At 52.4% G+C, this 14552-nt stretch overlaps 1 protein-coding gene across 2 annotated transcripts in view; it reads right to left on the bottom strand.

Moving 5' to 3' along the window:
• The window catches only part of SIRPA (signal regulatory protein alpha), a 40815-nt gene extending 26838 nt beyond the window's left edge, over positions 1–13977 (bottom strand). The window contains exons 1-2 of one of the 2 annotated variants that reach the window (XM_036229567.1): positions 13751–13977; positions 12604–12691 (exon numbers count right to left, since the gene is read on the bottom strand). In XM_036229567.1, the coding sequence (XP_036085460.1) occupies positions 12604–12682 (79 nt within the window). In that variant the 5' untranslated portion in view covers positions 12683–12691; positions 13751–13977. Of the gene's footprint in view, positions 1–12603; positions 12692–12917; positions 12989–13750 lie in introns of those variants that run through there. The other variant, XM_036229569.1, reaches the window with a different exon arrangement.
• Between the last annotated feature and the right edge of the window lie 575 nt (positions 13978–14552).

Raw genomic sequence — 14552 nt, 5'->3', positions numbered from 1 at the left:
AAGAGCCAGCCTTGCCCACACAGGCACTCACTGACACGTGGGAGCCTGCCCATCCCTTGGAAGCAGTGAGTCACCAGAGCAAGGGCCTTGGGGACAGGATAGAGGCTACCCCTCAGGTTTCCGCAAATTCAAGGAGCCCAGGGACTGGGAAGAAGGCTGTGGCCAGAGCTCTGGCAGTGCCAGGGGCTCAGCATCCCAAGATGGCTTGAATGAGACTCTATTCCCCCACAGCTGGGGCCACTCAGCATCTCCTTCCCTGACCACAATCATTAGTGCCCGTCCTCAGGGCTGCTGGTTTATCAGACCCCACACCCAGCAGCGTCTCATCACGTGCTGCCTTTGGCATCTTCTGGGTTATGATCTGATGGCTGCGTGTGAGAATGTGGAGCACAGGAGTGCAGATGAGAGTATGCACACAGGAATGAAAGAAAGCAGGTGTGCGAGTGTGTCAAGGATGTACACATGTGCTTGAGTGTGCCGAGTGCCACATGTGCATGGGTGGGCCCCAGAGGATATGTGCACATGTGAGCGTGTGCACAAGATGAAGCGTGCATGCAATCACGTGCAACGGGGCAGCTCAGAGTGTGTTTGAATGGGTGCCAGTGAACCAGGACAAGAGGGGTGTGAACTGTGTGCAGGAGAGTTCACACCCCTCATGAATCATAGGTGGCCTGGGTGTGTGTGAGCATGTCAATGGCACGAGAGGGTGTGTCTGTGCCTGAGTGTACGAGCAGATATTGAGGAGAGGTGTGAGCATGGTGGCGCATGTGAACGTGTATGGGAGAAGAGGAGAGACAAGCACATGAGTGGGACGTGTACACATGCGTGTGTGTGCAGAGGGTGCGTGTGCAGGGAGGGCATGTGTGAGAGGGTCGTGGTGTACACAGGAGTGTTAATGTGAGAGGGTGTGCTGACATATCGCACGTGTGGGGACCACTGTCTGGATACCCCCCGTGTGTCCACACGCTGAGCTGTGAACATGCCTGGCATGTGCGAGTTTCCATGCACAAGGGTGTAAAGAAGAAGGTGGGCAAGTGAGATGCTTTCCTCAATTCTGTCATCAGCTCCTGGTGGGCACGGCTCTGCATGGCACCTGGCACAGGGTCCTGCCCTTGAGAGGAGGCTCAAACCTTTATTGACACCTACTTACTATATGTGACTACAGGGCCCAGTGCTGAAGAGGTCAGCCTGGAACTGCCTTGCTGAAGCTCATGACCCTGGGTGGGGGACAGATAGTCCCTGGGCTGATTCATGGAGGAGGCTGCATGGGTGGATGGCTATGTGGACTCTGTAGTTCCCAAGGGAAATTGAAGCTCCAAAGCAGGTGTTTCAGGGCACTGAAAGTTGTAGCTAGGCACTGATTTTCCTTTGGAGTCAGACAGATTCATTCGTGCCCTCTCAAACCTCACTCTGCTGCCAGCCCTCATCCTAGATGCTACAGCTGATTAAGACAGGTCCCTGCCTTTGTGGGGCAGAGTACTAGACATGGGCAATGACCAAATGCGGGGAAATCAGTGAGCAAGTAGAAGCTTGGGGATGGAGTCTTGGGAAAAGGGTGGGAACTGAGAAGACTTCCTGGAGGTGGTGGCCTCTAAGATAGGTCTTGAAGTCTGACCGAGGCTGGGGAGGGAGGAAAACATTCCAGGAGGGGGGAACCACATGAGCGAAGGTGTAGAAGAGAAAAGGGCTCTGGACAATCCAGAGACCAAGGCAGAGTCTGTGGAACGTGCTTGTTGGCTGTGAGCAAGCTGAGATAGGGCAAGCCTAGGACTGGGCTAACCTGGCATACTGAAGAATGGCTTCGGTTGCCACCTAAACAGCAGGACACCACTGGGAGCAGTCTACTGCTACCGGTGTATAAAACCATTGAGTGGAGACAAACCAGGTGCTGCGGTAGAGATTATCACCTGCACTGGAGCCAGCAAAAACGGGAACGCATGTGGCCTTGTAAATAAGGCGGGAGTGGGCCCAGCAGGCCCAGGGTACTCTCCTCTACCCCCACTCCAGGCAACTCAGGGAACTGGGTACCAGGCCACATCCTTGCAGGGAAAGCGTAGGCCCTGTAGCCCTTCCAGGTAGCAGGTAAACTGCTTAAGTGGCAACACAGCCTGTACCTCAGGCTCTGGGGCAAGAAGACCCATATGTCTCATCCCTAGCAGAGTGACTTGGCAATGTCACTTTTCTCTAAGCCTCTACTTTCTCACCTGTAATCAAGGGTATACCACCATCTCTCTCCCCAAGGTCAGATGGTCAGTGATCAGAAGAGCTGGACTGAGAACTGTATATTTCCTCAATTCCCCTCTCTCCCCTATTCCCCATCTAATAGCAGATCCTGTCAGCTCAACTTTCAAGATTTATCCAAACTCCGACCTCTCTTGACTACCTCTCCTATACCATCATTCCTCACTTGGATCCTTATTGCAATTTCTAAACTGGACTTCTTGCTTCCACTTCACCTCTCTCCAACATATACTCCCCCGGCAGCCAGAGGAGCCTTTGAAACCTGAGCCAAAACCCTTCTTTTGCTCAAAACCCTCCCACAGCCCCCACTGCACTCAGAGTAAGACCTGGAATCCTTCCGTGGTGCCCAGGACCTTAGGGCCTTGCACTTAGAGATGCCGGATTCTCCGCTCACTTCAGGGCCTTTGCACTTGCCATTGCCTCCTCCTGGCATTCTCAGCCCCTGGATAGCTACACACTGGCTCCCTCACCTCCTTCAGGCCTCAGAGGTCTTCCCTGGCCACGCAGTATAAAACACTACTCCCTCGAGCCCCGTGTTCTGCACACACCACCCAACGCAGCATGTATTTGTTAATTTCTTGAGTGTCCGTCTTCCTACCCTAGATTACTTATGAGTCCTTTGAGAGGAGGCACTTAGTTTCGTCCCCTGCGATACCCTCTAGGTTTATACCAGTATGTGGCATTCGTTGAATGTATGTTTTTGTTTGGATTTCAACTTTGTCACTTCACAGGCCCAAAGAAATGTCTAAACCCTTCTGAACTTCTGTTTTCTCATCCGTAGAATGGAGATGATGATGATGATGATGATGATAACTAGAGTTGCTCTAAGGATGAAAAGGACCAATGCGAGTGAGGATCTCAGCATCGTGCCTAGCACAGAGGAAGCGCTTGGTGCAGAGCAGCTGTTACCACACAGCGGACATTTCAAGATGAAGGGGATGACGCATCACAGCCTTAAGTCTGAGAAGCTAAGAATTCTCTCTGAAACAGAACCAGCCCTGCCCTCATGTATGCACGAGACCACTTGGAGCAGGACTGGTGAGGGCGAGCAGGCTAAGCATCCTGCTGGCAAGGAGGCTGGGAGGCAGAAAGGGACAAAGACCCTGGTGAGTGTTTGCTGGGTTCAGACTGAACCTGGAGGTGATGAAGAAATGCTTGTAGTGTGGCCCTGTTTGCACAGTAGGAGGGAAGCAACTATTAATATGCGTGTGCTGTGAACACCCTTCGTATTTACCTGGCCTGGGGGGACCGGATGAGGTTGAGAGAGCATGCAGGGACACCAACACCCACCATCCACTGTGCTCGGTGCCTTCTTCCCACCTCCCCATTTTGCAGAGGGAGAAACTGAGGCCTGGAGAGACTGAGATCCCAAGTGCTTCCAGGCTCAATGGCTCCTCTAGGACAGGCTCCTGACTTGTGTGGATAAGACCAGATAACAAGAAACCCTCATCTATCCGTTACAACAGCTTAGTGAGGCCAGTGCTCTTGTCACCATCCCGACTTCCTACAGATGAGGAAGCTGATACCCTGAGAGGCAAGGAAGGGGCAGAGGCAGGAGTCAAACACAGACATCTGCTACTGCCATCATCTGTCATTAGAGTTCATGTACAAGCAACAGGGTCCCCTCCGGCTCAGGCTTCTGGATTCTTAGGCTGCCAAGGACGCACACACATTTTCCCAGCTTAGATAAAGGCCCCCTTAAAAGCGACATGCATTTATTAAACAGCGTTTGCCAAGGCTTAGGCATACTCTGCTGCCATAGCAAACAGTCTCCGGACGAGATTTTCCCCTAAGCTGACACTATTCACTGATGCCTTTTATAGCACTTTTTGCAACTCGCAAAAGTACTTTCCACACTCTTAATTCTTTTAACCCTCAATAGTTCCCACGTAAGAGGAAACAGTAGTAGTATTTCCATTGCGCAGATGAGGAAACTGAGGATCAGAGCGGGGAAAACACTTGCTCCAGAACACACGGCCAGTAAGGAGCACATCTTGAATTCATATTCTGCCTGCCCTGCTAGGGAGGGGCTCTGGAGTGTCCTCATGAGGAAGGATGAGACGGGTATCAGGGATGGAGCATTAGGGCTGGAAGAGACCTGCAGGAGAGCAGCCCAACTAAGCTCCTGCTTCCCAGAAGGGGGACTGAGGCCCAAAGGGGCAGTATAGTAAGTTCCAAATCTCCTAGCAGGTCTCTACTTGCTCTTTCAAGCCCCAAACCATGAAATGATGACTACACAACAATAACACTAGTAGTGATAGTGGCTAACAAGCATCGAGCACCAACTTTACCAGATGCATGATAGGTCTCCCCAAACTTCTGCAGGGACCCAGCATGACAAAGATGTCACCAACCCCGTTCCACAGAGGACAAGACTGAGGCTCAGGGAGGAACAGCCACTTGGCCAAGGTCATAGTCTGACTCCACCTGTGCCTGCACCCACAGTAAAAGATGGCCTCGTGCAATGAAGGACACTTTGGAGGGACCTGGCCCTGAGTCGGGCCCTCCACACCAAACCCTCGCTGAGAATGCGTGGCACTGATCGCGTCGTGTTTCGTGGTCTGCCTGCTCATTTTGTGTAGCCATAATTTTAAATACAAATTCTGGGGTTTCTTGGCCGATTTTCCCCACCCCGGCGGACACTATTTTTGTACTTCCTGATATTTTAGGGATCCTTACATCAGCACGATGGGCTGGGATTTATGGCGTGGTCATGGCCCTGGCCACTGAGGGACTATGCAGTAGTTAGGTCACAACTCTGCTCCCGTGGCTCTGAGCTTCTTCCTTGAAATGGGGATCTTAGTACCCACCTGTTCCCTTCTTCAGGCAACATATTCTTAACCAACCAATGTTGTCAGGCCCTGTGCTAAGGTCCCAGGAGGCCTAGCAGTAAAAAAGACAGAGACAACCCCTATCTCACGTAGCTTACATCCTAGTGAGGGAGACTGGTCTGAAGTAATGAAACAAATCTAGAAATGGCTAGGAATGCTAGGAAGCATACAAGTTTGGCGCCATAATAGAGACTAAGAAGGAACTGCTTTTAGATTGGGGTGGTCGAGACAGGCATCTCTGAGGAGGTGAGACTGCAGGGGAAACCTGAACAAAGCGAAGGTCAGGGGAGATGTGGTTCTCATGGGAGAGAACAACAAATGCAAAGGCCCTGAGGTAGGAAAGAAGCTGGCGCATATGAGGGCCAGAAAGGAGACCACTGTGGCCGCAACCCGTAAGGAAGGAAAAGATGGTACGAAATGAGGCTGGAGAGATAGAAGTGGTCCAGAAAATGCTATGCCTCGTGAGTAAAGAAATTGATGTTATTCTAAGGGCAATGGGAATCCCTGAAAAGTTTGGAGCAGGGGCAAAGAGGATTTGATTCACTCAGCTCCTGTGGGTGAAGAGACTGCAGGGGCCAGAATGGAAGGAGGAAAGCAGTGATGAGGATGCTGCAGCATTTAGAGGCCTGGACTCAAATTCTGGCTCTGTACTTACAAGCTGTGTGACCTAGGGCAAATGACTTCACCTCTCTGAGATTCAGTTTCTTCATCTGTTTAATAGGTATAATAATAGTTCCCATCTCACAGAACTGTGATGAGAAGTAAATGAGAAAGTATATACGGTAGTAATCATATCACACGGCCTGACATGCTCAGTGTCAGGTACTCAATTAAGCATGTGCTATTTGGTCTGGTCCTGACCTCTCCTAACTCTCCTCCTGCCTGTCTCCCTTCACTCCAGCCTCACTGGCCTCCTTGCTATTCCAGAAACACAGCAAGCTCATTCTAGCCTTAGGGGCTTTATACGTGCTATTCCTTCAGTGTGGAGTGCTCTTCCCCTGATATCCCATGGCTGTTCCCTCCTTTTAATTCAGGCCTTTGCTTCTCAGAGATACCCTCCCTCTGTTCCCACTCAACCTTCTATTCCCTTGTCCTGCTTCGTTTTCTTCATGGCACTTGTCTCTACCTGACGTAATCTTTACTTGGGTCTATTTTTATTTCCTCGCTAGAATGTCAGCACCATGAGAACAGGTGTTTTTGTCTGTCTGGTCTACATTGTATCACCAGCATCCAGAGCCACCCCTGGCACATAGAAGATGCTCAAAAATATGTGTTGTACAAATATTTGTAATTAAAATGACCATAATAAGGACAGAGAGTGGTTAAGAGTAAATTAAGGCTTGGCTCTGGCTTTCACTCTCACTAGCTACATGGCCTTGGGAAGAGCCCGATTTGGCTTTGGGAGCCTCGGTTTCCTTATCTGTAAAATGGGGATGAGGGACTCCATGCTTTATGGCTCATTATGAGGATTAGACAACTGCACACATCAAAGTATTGACCGATGAAAGGACCCCCAATGTCTAGAATTTGCTTTATAATACCCCCCAACCCCCCACACCCAACAAAGTGAGGGCAGGTGAAACATGAATGGCAGATCATTGGTGAAACTGGGGTTCCCTACCCTATTTCTTCTCGTTTTGTGTACATCTGAAATTTTCCAAAATAAAAAGAATAGGAAGATAACACCGCTCAGTGCATGCCTAGCATCCAGAAAGGATGCCTAGCATCCTTTTACCACGACCTTCCATTTCTCGAAGACAATGTGTGCTTGAAGAATGGGGCAGCAGAGATGACTCCGGCATCGGCATTCACCCTCTCTGGCCATCCCACCGGCTCACTCCCTGCTTCCAATCTCCCTCTCGATCCTGATCTGACACCTGATCTCCTTCAGCTCCTGGCGCTAATCTGCAGCCATCTAACACCCTGCGCCCCCAAATGGATGTGCCAGGAAATTTTACAGACGCTAAGATCCAATTCTGCATCGCTTCTAACTTCCACTTCAGCTGTTTTGCATCTCTCCGGACTGAATGCCTGGCAAGACACCTGGGAGAGAAAGTTCATCTTGCAGAGGCCTCCAACAGAAGACCTGCCCAGCCAGGAACGCCCAAGTGAACAGGAAAGCAGTTTCGGCTGTAAAAATAGATGCTTCCTTCTCCCGTATGGGACGGAAACACATCTTGGGAACACCCGCTGCCTGCTGCCTCCACCTCCCAGGAAGATACACTGATTGACAGAAATATGAGAGGAGAGCCAGGGATGCCAGCACCCCTGGGCCTCAGTTTCCCTACCTGTCAAACAGGCCTAAGTGATGTCTAGTTAACAGCATGGGCTATGTGGTCAGGCTGGTGGGGGTCGTCATTCTGACTCTGCCACTTACTGTGTGGTCTTGGGCAAGTCACTCTGCTTCTCTGAGCCTCACTTCCTTATTGGTCAAACGGATCTGATGGTAACTGTGCGCAGCACCCAGGGTAACTGAGTACCACTGGGATTATCCATGCCAAGTGCTGGGCTCAGTAAGTGGCCAGAAATGATGGCTCCCATTATTATCACTTCAGTATTTTTCCATGGAATTTGGGATCTTGTCAGATTTCTAGCTTTAATGATGGAAACTTCCAGTATACTCCAGTTTTAAAAAGCCTTGGCCTGGACGACAGGAGGCTTGGGGTTTCACCCATGCCTTGTCATCATCTGTGTGAGTCCGCCAGTCCCTTCCTCTCTCAGGCTGTAGTGTTCTCAGTGAGGCTTTGGATGAGAGGACTGACAGCTCTCTCAGGCCCCCTCTGGCTTGCCAGGTCTGGGAACCCACAATTCCAGACCTTGGATCAGGATAGAGACACCTAGAGGCAGGCTGTGCCCACAGCACTCAATCCCACTAACAATTAAACCACACAGCCTAGGTTTCTGCTCAACTCCTTCATCCCCTGCTGTCATAAAAACTACAGGGGAAAACCTTGGACTAAAGACATCCACTCCCTTATCAGCTTTGTTGTTCTGTGAGTACTCACTCTGTGCAAGGAGCTGTGCTAGATGCTTTACAAGAATCAGTCCTGCTTTTACAGATGAGGAAATTCTTGTAGAACAAAACCGATGGTTACAACGCTAGCTAATATGTACTGATTGCTTACTACATGCCAGGCACGGCCTTAAGAATCACACATGCAGTAACCGACTCAGTCCTCGAAACAGAGTTGTTGACGTCATTTCTGTTTTATAGATGAGGAAACTGAGACGCAGAGTTCAGTAAGTTGTCCAAATAGATAGTGGAACTGAGATTCACCCCCAGGGGTCTGGCTCCAAGCCTACAACTCAGCACTAGGCTCTGCTGTGTCTCTACAAGGGGAGGCTAAACGAGCGCCAGGCCAAGCAGGTGCTAGAGTTAGACATGCATGCATATGGTGATAAAACAGGAGGAAAGCAATATGTAGCCCAAGGCAGGGGCAGATGAAATCTTGGAGGAGGGTTCAAAGAAGAAAGAGATTGCTGGGAGCATGAAGGATGAGTGGGATTCGGGGAAAGATGAGAAGGATATGGAGATAAGGAAGTGCAGGGAAGAGCCTCTCTGATGGCAAGAACAGCATAAGCAAAGGTACAGAGGTGAGAGAGTTTAGCTAAGGGCATGGATTTGCACAAAAGCATTCACCAAATTGGGTTAGGCTGCATGTTAATGGGTGGTATACACACCAAACGCATCTTGTTCATATGTTTGGGGAACACAGGAGTAAATAGGGTCCTACTGGTGATTCTGCAACTATGGGACTTCTCAGGATCTTCTATGTGCTAACACGCTTGAGTAGCTGTGGCTTGCATAAAGGAAGCCTAGGTATCTTGCAGCATCTCAACAGGTCAGCTCTCTGAAAACACATGTGGCTGAGAAATAAGGCTTATCGTAGGGGAAAGCCCAGGCCCTGGTGCACATTTTTTTTTTTTTTTTAGAGAGAAAATTTGGACCCACTCAACGGTTTTGAGCAGGGGAGTGACATGATCTGAGTTGTGTTGACAGGCCAAAAATCTGAGCACATTTAAATAGAGGGGGGTGGGGGAACCTTCCGTCAGTCCAAGACTACAAATAAAAAAATAACCTGTCGCACGGAGCCATTGGAAGCAGCGAGCGAGTGAGTGTGGGATCTGTACAACAGTTTTAGACTGCCTTCCTCTCACACACCCCCTCTCCATCTGTCGCAAAGGGCACCAGGAAGATAGATGCAAGGAGGAAAATTCCAGCTCTGGGGGCTCCAGAGCTTGGCAGCCCAGATGGGGGGCTCTGACAGGAGCCATACCGCTCCCATGAGTTGTCATTTGTGAGGGCCAAGGGGCTGTCAGTGTTTCCATCCTCAGTGTATTTTCAGAGAAGCGACTGTGACTCAGTTAAAAACTTCTGCCCCAGAAGGAACCCTTCTACGAACTTCCACCTAAGCCTAGAGGGGGCTCCCTTCTCTCTCTCCAGCTTGGACTAAGTAATTCTGCAACTCAGTGAACTTCTTCCCTCAGAGGCTAGCCGGCCAGGAGGCCAGGATTCAAAATTCAGGCTTCCCTACCACTTACTCCTTTGGCAAGTTACTTCTCCAGCTTTGGACTTTATTTTCTTCATCTGCAAAGTGGGAATAACAGCCAACTCATACTTTGCTTTACTGATCGATGAGATTACGCAAATAGGCAGTCAGCACACAGCCTGGAACAGAGTTAACATTCAAAAAACATTGAGTCGCCTTGCTTCTCTCAATAGGTGGTTCACATCAGGACTTCGTACGTGCTGAGTGACTGCAGGTTGATGAATGAGTCTCCGTGGGGTTGGTAAAGGAATAATTAATGGCCAGAAAGTACCCAGAGAACACATGGTAAGGACCTTCCAATAGCCTGAGCCATCAGCCCTTCTTTTCTTATGAAAGAGGAAGTGAGATTAACTTCACGATTTAGGAAAGTACAAAGGAGCCACCAGCATGCCACCCTCTACCAAAGGGTCAGAAGTTTACCAGAGGGCCCAGCTGTCCCCCAAAGCCTGAACCCCAACTAGCCCTGGCCTTCTCCAGGCCAGAGAGAAGAATGAATGGGAGTTCATCTGCAGCTGGCCCCTTAGGTGACTCATATGTCCCAAGAGCTAGGTGGGGCCAAGAGAGGAACCAGCAGGTTCAGTGTCAGGTGCAGAATCAGGCTACCCAGGTGTCCCCAAGCCCCGGTTCCCTCCCTTTTCCTAGTCTCATACTCTCTCTCAGTGAAGTTGTTTTAAGAAACAGGATTCACATTGGCTCTAAGAACACGGGTTGGTCACTTCACTGACATTGTTTTAGAATCTCCCTTTGTCAGTATTCATGCTAAAAGAAATCTTTAGAAACTTCTTTCCTAATCAAGATAATTTCCACGACCAGCCTCCTCCAAAGAGGGATCATGTGAAGCCACAGCAATCATGTGACACCTCCCAGGCTGACGGTTCTGTCTGAGACACTCGTAGTCATTCAATCCAGAGCCGCCTTCCTAAGCCTGACATTTGAGTTCCTCACTCAAACAAATTCATTTTCTTAGAAAATTGGACAACTGCCTCCTTCTACCTTCCTGCCCTTCTGTCCTCCTTCGGTTCTGCTTCGTCATAAATTCTATGCTTAGAGCAACTAAGGGAGGGGCCTGAGGTCCCATCCCTCAGCCAAATCAGGTAAATTCCAGGCCAGGGCCCAGAGTGTGATCAGGACCCCATAGAACATAGAGTGGAGAATGCTGGGAGGCTTCAGCTATGATGGTGACACCCCATCCCTTCCCCACCACCCTCAGCCAAGAAATTTATTCTCACTTCCTAAGATCCATTTATTTCAAAGTTAATCCTGGCCCCTCTGCTGCTCCCACTTTTTCAGGCTATTGATGCTGAATGGATTGGAACGAAAGTTTTATTGCCTAATCTTTAGCATTTTATAGATTGTTTTTATAGACAAAAGGGGGAAATTTGTCCACAAGAAGGGTGGTGGTATTCCTAGCCAGGATCCTGAGAAAGGCAGGCTATCCATCTGAACACTTGTTAACCGGTGGTACTCTTCATTTGCCAGAAACTGAACCATAGGGTCCTTGCTGGAGAAGGGTCTGAAACATATTTAGAAATTAGCTTGGGCCCACTTCCCTGCTTTAGGAAAATTAAGCATTTGTGAAAGAAGCTCATGTATTTTCAGGCCAGGAAGGGCAAGAATTGGGACTTTGCAGGGTATATAGATAGCTGGCTCAGGCAGGAAGGAGCAGGTCGGAGATGCCACTCATAAGAGAGATATGAAATATATCATTGCCTCCTCTGGCCCAGCAAGGATCTAACTATAACTGAAAGACCAGGGATGGAGTAAGGGGGATGCCTCTGTGAGTCCCCTGGGTTCAGGGGAAACCAAAGGGCAGAGAAAAGTGGCTGTTTATCTCCACTTCTCCTTCCACCCACTCTTTGCTAGTTCTCCCTTTCTCACTGCTTTCAGATGGTTACCCGTCTCTAGGCAAATGCAAAGGAGGGGGTGTGGATACTGAGCTCATCTTTGCCTCTTTCCTCTAGGGAGGAAGGCACAGAGACCCCTCTGCTAACAACACAGCTTTAAGAAGCCAAAAAACAAGATCCCCATTTCTTCTTCCTCACCCCTATCCTTTAATGTCATTTCCCTGCTTCCCCACACCTTCCCAAGAGACCATGGTTTTGCAAAACCCCTTTAAGAAGCAGGGCTCCTGAATGGTGACCTCACCCCTTAGTGAACACATGCTAGCCTTCAGAGCCCGCCTGCTGGAGACAGCCAGGTGTTTGATGTAGGCCAACAAAAAGACATGCTCAGAGCCACAGGTAACAGCCCCCACAGAGCCCCTGAACTGCAGGGAGCTGCCTGGCAGCCTGGAGAAGGCAAGAAGAAGTGGAGGGTGGAGGACGGGGGGTGGGAAAGCAGCAAGGAGCAAGCCATCCAGTGAGAAGCTTTTGGCAACTACAGTGACAATCTACCGTGTTTTCATATCAAGATCTGTTGATGGCAGCAGCTCACCCCAGGGTTACAGTGGTCTGCCTTCCTCTTTCTCCCCCATACATGCACTAATACTGTTTTACTCTGCACACCAGAGGAAATGCTCACTGTTCCCTGACTGCAACAGCCTGTTTCTATTCCATCCCAGGCAGTACCTGGAAGACCTCTGCCCCCACCCCCTTCTCTCAGACGCTGAAGTCAAACATATGGACAGCATCAGTCCAGGGGGAGAGCTTCTAGAGAAGCCAGGGGTGCCTTGCTCTGAAAGCTGGCGACAGCCTGCCTCCACCTCCAGTTTGGGCAGGGGTCGGGTTAAGCAACTCACCTGGGTGTGTCCCAGTGCCCAGCCCGGTGCCACACAGTCGTAGTCTGGGTTCTATCCTTGGCTGTGTGACCTTGGGCAAGTTGCTGGTCCTCTCTGAGCCTCAGTTTCCGCATCTATAACCCTGGTTACAGGTATCTCTCTACCCCTATTACTGCTGACATTAGCCGAGGGGCTCCCAGTGGCAATCTGAGAGGCCTGAGCCCGCAGTTTGGGGGACAGCGGCAGAGGGGAGAGAGGTGCTTACCTGAACCGGCGCAGGACGCGGCGATGAGCAAACAGAGCAGCGGCCCGAGGCGGCCGGGGGCCGGGCTGGCGGGCTCCATGGGCCGCGGCTGCGGAGCGAGCAGGGAGAGCGGCCGTGAGTGCGCGCTCGGCGGGCGCGGGCTGGAGCGGGGAAATGACTAAGACTCCCCCCTCCCCTCTCTCCCCTCCCGGCCGGGGTTCCCCCCCTTCCCCGGAACGGGCGCCTGGAGCGGCTTAGGAGCTGCCGTCACGGCCGCGATTTTCGGAGCACCCCCCACCCCCCGGAGAGATCGAGAGACGGAGAGGAGGACAGACCCCAAGCGCGCGAGAAAGAAAGCCCGGGCGGCCAGAGAGAGGCGGCGGGAGAGGGAAACAGACCCAGGGGAGCCAGGCAGAGAGCCCGAGACTCAGAGTGGCGAGAGAGGGGGAGACAGCGGGGGAGGAAGAAGGAGGGGGAAGGAGGGAGGGAGGAAGGGAGGGAGGGAGGGAGAGAGAGAGAGAGAGAAAGAGAGAGAGAGAGAGAGAGAGAGAGAGAGAGAGAGAGAGAGAGAGAGAGAGAGAGAGAGAGAGAGAGAGACACGCCGCGCAGACCCAGACAGCGCGGGAGAGAGGAGGACCCAGAGCCAGGGCCGAGGGCAGACCCCAGCTTCCCCCGCCGCTGCCCACTCGCCTCTCCTCGGCTCCTCGCGGCGCGCGCGGCTCACCTCGCTCCCGGCCGCAGTCCCGGCCGCAGCCCCCGCCCGCCCGGCCGCGGCCCCTTCCCGCCTCCCGGTCCCCCTCCTCTCTCCTGCCCGCGCTGGGGGCTGCGGGGCTCCGGCTGCGCCAGCACCCTCTCGGCGAGCGCCCGTCAGCAGCGCGCCCGGGGAAGGGAGGGAGCGAGGGCTGGTGCCGCGCGCCGGGCCCGGAGGCCGATGTCTCCCCTTAGCCCGCGCCGCGCGGCGGCCCGGGCACCCACCCCGGCCCGGGCCCACCGCTGCTGCCCCGGGAGGCGGCCCGCCAGCCCCCGCCGCCGGCGCACCCCGCTTAGTCTCGGGACTGGACCAGCCTCCGCCTGCAACAATGTGCCAGTTCAGAAGCCCGCGTGGCTGTCACCAGCCCTGGACTTGCCCCCTCCCTTGTCCCCCTCCTACTGCCTGCCGGGCTCGGACCTGCGCCGCCAGCTAGGGCTGCAAAGCCGTGAAAGCGCCGCCGGGCTGCCCCAGGGCCGGGCCCCCTGCTCCACTTTGCGCAAACTTGTTGTTCTAAGGTCAGCGCCGCGAGCTGGCTATATCGTCCTCTTGAGGTGGACTGGGGAAGTTGCCGCTGGCCTCCCCTGCCTCCAGACTGGTCGTGGTCAGTGCCCGCTTCCTTCTGTCTAGAGGCTGGAGGCGGCGAAGGAGTCGGGGAATGGGGGGGTGGGGGGGGGACGGGGGTGTCTGCCTTTGCACCTCCCCAGGTGGCCCTGCCCCTGTGTCCCAAAAGCTGCAGGCCGCTCTGGGGGTGGGCTTGGGCCAAAGCGTTCCCGATTCTTTCAGAGCTGGGCTGAGGTGAGGGAAAAGCAGGAAGTAAGTGAATGTAGGGGGAAGGGGGAGAGGAAGGAGAGAGTGATCGTACAAAAATAGCGTGTGTGTAGGAAGGACTTCAGTGCCGCCTGGAAAAGAGGCGCAGGGTGAAGAACGATCGAGAAGGGGGGCTGTAACTCGGGAAACTAGGAGGGAAGGGTCCGGGCCTCCCTAGGGAAGTGGGCTCTCTGTCAGGGGTGGCAGACTGGGGGGAGCTGGGTGGAGATGAGAGGGAACTTGAAGGCCTGGGCTCTGGGAGAAAGACAATGAGGAAGGTGAGAAGAAAGGAGAAGAACCGAGTCTCTGTCTCTGTCTCTCTGTCTCTGTCTCTCTGTCTCTCTCTCTCTCTGTCTCTGTCTCTCTCTCTCTCTCTCTCTTCCTCTCCCTCTCCCCCTTTCCTTGAAGGGAA

Source organism: Rousettus aegyptiacus, unplaced genomic scaffold (genome assembly GCF_014176215.1).
Source record: "Rousettus aegyptiacus isolate mRouAeg1 unplaced genomic scaffold, mRouAeg1.p scaffold_m13_p_12, whole genome shotgun sequence".
Taxonomy (NCBI): domain Eukaryota; kingdom Metazoa; phylum Chordata; class Mammalia; order Chiroptera; family Pteropodidae; genus Rousettus; species Rousettus aegyptiacus.
Note: the sequence above shows the minus strand (reverse complement) of the source record. Positions and strands in the feature narration are given on the sequence as shown.